Source organism: Rattus norvegicus, chromosome 19, assembly GCF_036323735.1.
Source record: "Rattus norvegicus strain BN/NHsdMcwi chromosome 19, GRCr8, whole genome shotgun sequence".
Taxonomy (NCBI): Eukaryota; Metazoa; Chordata; class Mammalia; order Rodentia; family Muridae; genus Rattus; species Rattus norvegicus.
Window position 1 is genome coordinate 50,620,557 of NC_086037.1, and position 6,192 is coordinate 50,626,748.

General features: G+C 46.9%; 1 protein-coding gene across 5 annotated transcripts in view; it reads right to left on the bottom strand.

The window, feature by feature from the left end:
• Positions 1-6,164, bottom strand: part of Ranbp10 (RAN binding protein 10) — a 60,797-nt gene extending 54,633 nt beyond the window's left edge. For 4 of the 5 annotated variants that reach the window (XM_063278126.1, XM_039097833.2, XM_017601317.3 and 1 more), the window contains exons 1-2: positions 5,603-6,164; positions 4,760-4,871 (exon numbers count right to left, since the gene is read on the bottom strand). In XM_063278126.1, coding sequence (XP_063134196.1) covers positions 4,760-4,871; positions 5,603-6,131 — 641 coding nt within the window. In that variant the 5' untranslated portion in view covers positions 6,132-6,164. The remainder of the gene's footprint in view (positions 1-4,759; positions 4,872-5,602) is intronic. The other variant, NM_001135875.1, reaches the window with a different exon arrangement.
• Between the last annotated feature and the right edge of the window lie 28 nt (positions 6,165-6,192).

The window sequence follows — 6,192 nt, forward strand, 5'->3', positions numbered from 1 at the left end:
CATCCCATCAACTCAGAGGTACAGGAGGAGATCTAAGCTCTGGGCCAACCCAGATAGGGTCCTTAACATGGGCTAACAATTCCTATGCTCCTGTAAGGTCACTTGCAGGGGTGTGTCTTTCTCATCTTTAAATAGGCCTCCTGTCTGTGCTCCTGGAGCCCAGTCCTAGGACAATCAATGTTTATCCTAGCCTGTAGCTTGAATGGGTGGGTATACTGCTTTGTGACCAAGCAATCAAGAAGTGATTGGCTATAACCAAAAATCCTTACTCAGGGCCCTAACCGAAGACAACCCCACCAGCACTCCCTACACCACCTAGTGCTTTAGCCTAAGTCCAATGTTCTTGGGTAGAGCTGACCATCACATGTCAGGAGGCCTCAGCCGCTAGGATGATGTTACAGTCTATTTTGAGGGTCACACTGAAGCATCTGTCAGCCAGGACAGCCACACCCTCCATGTGCCATCACAAAAAGCTGGGGACATCCACAGGTCCATAAAGTCTGCCTGAGGAACCCAGATGCCCCTTATCTCAGAGGGGCACCCCTGGCAGGGCTTGAGACATCCTCTCACCCTATCAGACCTGCTCCCTAGGTTCACAGCTCTCATGACTTGGCAAAATTCAGCTGAAGCCAATCAGCTATGCCAAGCTCTTAGCTCCTTCTACAGAGCCCTCCCTCCTCAACAGAAAGAGCCCAAAAGCCCAGCACCCTGGCATGAAGCTAATTACCCATTAGAGTCACAAACCCACAGGTTGTGCCTTCTGGAAACCCCTACTCACCCCTCAGCACAGTGCCAACTTTGCCCCTTACAAAAAGCTCTTCTCAGGCCTACTGAGCAGGCCACAGGCTCCCTGCGGACAAGGCTGCTCTCCTGCTGCTGTCTTTGCTCCTGCTCTATTGTACCTGCTACAATCACAATGAAAAACAAAAACAAAAAACAAAACCAACAACAACAAAAGTCTATAAATCTTTGAAATAACACTAGTCTGTGACCCTTGGGAGGCTTAGGCAGCAAGAAACTGCCATTTGTTTGAAGCTAGCTGAGCTACGCTATGAAACAAGGCTGTCTCAAAAGGCTCACCACACAAAGCAGACAGACTGAACACCTTCTGTGAGGGGCTGGAGAAAGCGCTCATCAGCTAAAAGCATGGGTGCCCTTCCAGAGGACATAAGTTTGATTCCCAGCACCCATGTCAGGTGGGTTACAACTGCCTGGAATGCCAAGTCCAGGGCGTCTGCCATCATATTCTAGCCACCTCAAATACTGTGCTCTCAACACACACACGCACACACACACACACACGCACGCACGCGCAACTAAAAATAAAATAATGAATAATAAAATCACTTAAAAAAACTTTCTGTAGGGCTGGGGATTTAGCTCAGTGGTAGAGAGCTTACCTAGGAAGCGCAAGGCCCTGGGTTCGGTCCCCAGCTCCGAAAAAAAAAAAAAAAAAAAAAAGAACCAAAAAAAAAAAAAAAAAACTTTCTGTAAAACCAAACCAGACTAGCTTAGAAACATAGGTTTACAGGTTCGATGGAAAAATAAGTCAGTCAAGCCCAGCAAACAGCATGCTCTGCTTCTCTAACCTCAGTGAGCACTATCCCTGTCTGCCCTATCCCGACATGGTGATCCTGTAAGGAAGCAAAAGGATGTTCCTTCACACTGACCAGAGAAGAAATGCAATAGCAGTCATAATGGGAAAAGGCAGCAGCAGCTCAGACACATGTCTGGAATCAGACAAGGACATCTGACAGGTGAGGCTTGCACATCTTAAGCCCTGCAGCCAGAGCAGGCCACCAAACATCTCAGAGACTCACCCACAAAACAAGTCTATCATCATTTGCTCCAGTCATTTTCTAGAGATGCTCAAACGAGACAACACAGGAAGGCTACAAAACCAATAGCTAAAGCTACGGTTAATGCGCGTGTCATCAACAAGACCTGAGTCAGAAATATACCTCAAATACTGATGGGGAAGAGGCACTGTCTGCCTGTTGATCTCCTCAAAAACCAAACCTGAAATGGTGTGGTGCCATGGTCAGGCAAATCTCTGAGTTTGAGGCTAGCCTGGTCTACAGAGTGAGTTCTGTACACAGCCAGGGCTATACAGAGAAACCCTGTATAAGAAAAACCCTATCTATACCATACGGTTCACACCAACAGTTGGTTACATCTCAGCCACAAGAAACCTTTCAGGGATCCCAGAGAGTAGTAGCCCTAAGGGGTCATATAACCACCTCCATCTTAACTGCTCTAGCTGTCTGTCTACTGGAGCAAGCCACTACAGACACACCCACATGACCTATATGAAATTGAATCTTCCAGATCAACTCAACAACTGTATTCAACATCTGTACAAACACGGAAAATAAGGCCCAGGAATGTAACTCATTGACGGAATACCTGCCAATGGTCTATGAAGCCCTGGGTTTGATTCCCAGCACTGTACAAATCAGGTGTTTGTAATCCTAGCACTGGGGAAGTAAAAGTTGGAAGATGAGTTCTAGGCCATTTTTGGTCATTTAAGAAGTTATAAGCCGCTCTTACTCCCCTCTTGTTCTCTTTGTTTTTCCATTCTCTGCTCTCTTCCCTTCTGTCCTTTCTCTCCCCATCACCCCCCAACCCCCGTCACCCCTGCTTCCCTCCACATGCTCATGGCCAGCCTCTGTTCTCCTCTCCTCTTCTTCTCTCATTAAACCTTTTCTCATGGAGGAAAAAAAAAAAAAAAGAAGAAGTTCTAAGCCAGCCTGGGATACATGAAACTTCATGCTGGGGAAAGAAGCCTGAGGAAAATGCTCTTCGTTTTGAGACAGGATCTCATTATGTAGCCCTGGTTGGTCTGGGACTTGCCATGTAGAACAGCCTGTCTGCCTCAGCCTCCAGAGTTGGAGATCACAGGTGGGCATCACCATGCCAGGCTTTCACCTTTCTTAGACTTGTAGACAACACAACAGTTACACAGTCTACACACAGCTTTCTTCAGAAAGAGCCACTGAAATCTAAAAGGCCAACTGAAGAATGCAGATCTCTAAGTTTAAATACTCCCCTTCTGAAAATTTGTTCTTGTCTCTCACTAGCTCAGCCCTTATCTATGAAAAAGGGCCACAGAGAAAAGATCCATTTTCCTCCCTACAAGTTTAAGAAATACACCCATCAGTCTCCCTGGCAATATCTGAGTCCAACACCAACATCTTAGTCAACACTGTAACTATTTTTGAGGTGTTTGTTTTAAGAGGTCATTCTCATTGACATTGATTTAAACACATTAAATATGTTTTATCACATGGTGGGAAGAAATATTAAAGTCTTAAGTCTTCCAGCAAATATAAGTTTCCTATCTACAAATGAAACAGATGAAAGTTAAAGATGCAACAGATTCCCTTGATTAAAATTCTAAAGTCACTAAATGTTAAGGCTAAAGGCAATTTAGATGCTCACAGAACTCCCCAGAGTGACTATGAAGAGACTCAATCCCCAAGCTCCACCCAAGTCCACAGGGCCCTCCAAGGTTGGGATGTCACAAAGTCCCTGAGAAAGCAGGCAAGGCTCCAATCCCAACAATCCTGCCCCAGACTCAGCCTCGTTTTTGTTTTTTATTTTGCTTTGAGACAGCGTCTGATGAAATAATCCTGGCTGTCCTGGCCTCTACAGAGATCTATCTGCCTCTGCCTCCCGAATGCTGGGATTACAGCCATGCATCATCACGTTCAGTTCAAGCTCAGCCTCTAAACATGCTGTTTTACACACAACCTAAGTGAGACAGTTATTAGGAGACAAATTATCCTAAAAGCTCAAAAACATTCTCAGGTCTACATGAACGTCCCTGGCAGTGTTTGCAATTCTCCCATAACAAACCTAAGAAAACGTGTTCCTTAGTCGGGTGATGGCAGTGATGGTCGAACATGCCTTTAATCCCAGCACTAAGGAGGCAGAGGCAGGAGGATCTCTGAGTTCAAGGCCAGGCTACAGAGCAAGTTCCAAGAAACTGTGCTCAAAAAATAAAAAAATTAAGAAAAGAAAAACAGGAAAAAAAATAAATAAATAAAGCTTGTCCCAAAATAGTCACATGACGGAATAGCTTGGGACACCTGTTTTGTTACTTGGGGGAATAAGGAAGACAAGGAAAAATGTCCCCTCTGATGTCTGGTGTCTGCTTAGGTCACCCTAAAATAGGGAGTCTCCCTAATGCTGACTTTAATAAGACGTTCCAAAAGCTGGTCCAACTGGTGTTCAAGTCCTTGGACTGAAAAACAAGTTTATGAGCAGCAAGGTCACCTGACTCTGACCGTGTGTACACTGTTTATCCAGATGACAGTGGCCACCACGACTTTGATGAATGCTACACAGACTCTACTATCCCTTTGAAGCTTACTGAGGCCTCTACTTGACTCAATGCCATAAAAAGGAACCTCAACTTCGAAAGGAGGGAAGTCACAAACACCACATGCTGGCAGGGGAAACCCCATTTGCCCTCTAAATTGTTAATGTAAACTTGTTACTTACAACCCTGATCTATGACTATCTAATTACAATACTAAAAAAAAGTGCCCTCTGCTCTATCTTCAATGTGCCTACTGCTCTCAACGTCCACTGTTTAGACCAGAACATGTCTCTAGTCAGAGGAGAGGTAGCCCAGATCCAAGTGGATTGGCAGACTAACATCATCCGTTAATACTAGCTCTGGAGCTTCAGACATTGACAACAGGGAACACTAGTTCTATGTTGAAGAGAAAAAGGAATATTGAAAAAGGCTTACCCATCTCTTCCTTTGCTGACAATCTTTACTTCAAAATAGTAAATACCACAGGCTGCTGGGATGGGGTGGGTGGCTCGTACAGAGGCTGCATCTTTGTGATTTTTGCCATGACCTGATGTAAGAAGCCAAGGAAAGAATGTCAACACCAGAAAAGGCAAATGGAGGCCTCCTTTTTCTCTATGCCATGATAACTTCAAACCCTCCCTGGGCTGAGGAAGTTCTTGTACTCTCCAAGGAATAATAAGACAACTGAGTAAACACTTAAGTCTCCCACCTTTAGATCATCTCCAACCCAGACCAACAGTCCTGACAGAGATACTGTCTTCCATAACAACAAGGGCAGAAGACTGTTGTCTGTCTCTCCAGAATCCAAACAGCCCAGCCTGGAGCCCAGGGGAAGGAAGTGGCAAAAATGGAAGTCACCACTTCCAACAACTTTAGCACACAAACCCCAGCCCAGTCCCGGATGACTGGCAGACAGGCAGTCCAAGCACCTACTGTGACAATGTTACCACCTCTTTTTGCAAACATTACTGAAACTAAGCCATGGTAAAGGGCCTAGCATAATAAGTTGGAGCCAGCTCAGGAAAGAGGGGTGGCCCTGAAGCGGAAGGACCTGTCCAACACCGGTTTTGGACATTTAGTGTAATTGTCTTTGAGTCGGGTGTTTAGGAACAGAGGAAAGGAAGCAGGTAAACCCCGGCCTGGCCAACCCCTCTACTCCGGATGATCCGATGGGATAAGGCCCAACTCGCAGAAAGCCCGGACAAAGAAAGGGATAATGGGCACAGCCTCCCTGTAGACGCTCAGGTCGTGTCTCCCAGCGGCCAGACCCGCTGTTACCTTTGTAATGGACACGGAGGTTTCCCTGGGAGAGGCCGATGTAGTTGTACTTGTCCTTGGGACTCCAGGAGCGCGGCAGCGGCGTCTCGTGTTGATTAACCGCAGGGTACAAGCGCTGCAGGCGCCGACTCAGTTCCTGCTCTCCAGGTGACGGTAGCCCGCCCCCGGAGTCCCCACCGGAGGAGTCCCCAGCCTGCGGGTTTCCAGCTCCCGGGTCTGCAGTCGCCGCCGCCATCTTGGAGGGAGCTGCTATTGTGTCACTGGGGGCGGGGAGGAGTGCAACCAGATCTGCCTTGCTCAGCCAATGGGCCGTGAGCATCTCAGGGTGGTAGGGAAACTGAGTCCGAGTCCTGGCAACCTTTCTTTGAACACTACTATACTTCGCTAGAGTTGGACTACATATCCCACAATGCAGAGCGCTGTAGAAGCCGGCCAACGCGAGCTCCTGAAGAACTTCGGAAGATGTAGTACACAACTGTTCATTCACAAGCCTATACAACGAAGACTCTGAACCACTGAAAACTACCATTCCCGGCTGGCCAAGTGGCCAGACCTCGAAGCTTGCCTTTCTCGTCCATGGTCTCAGTTTA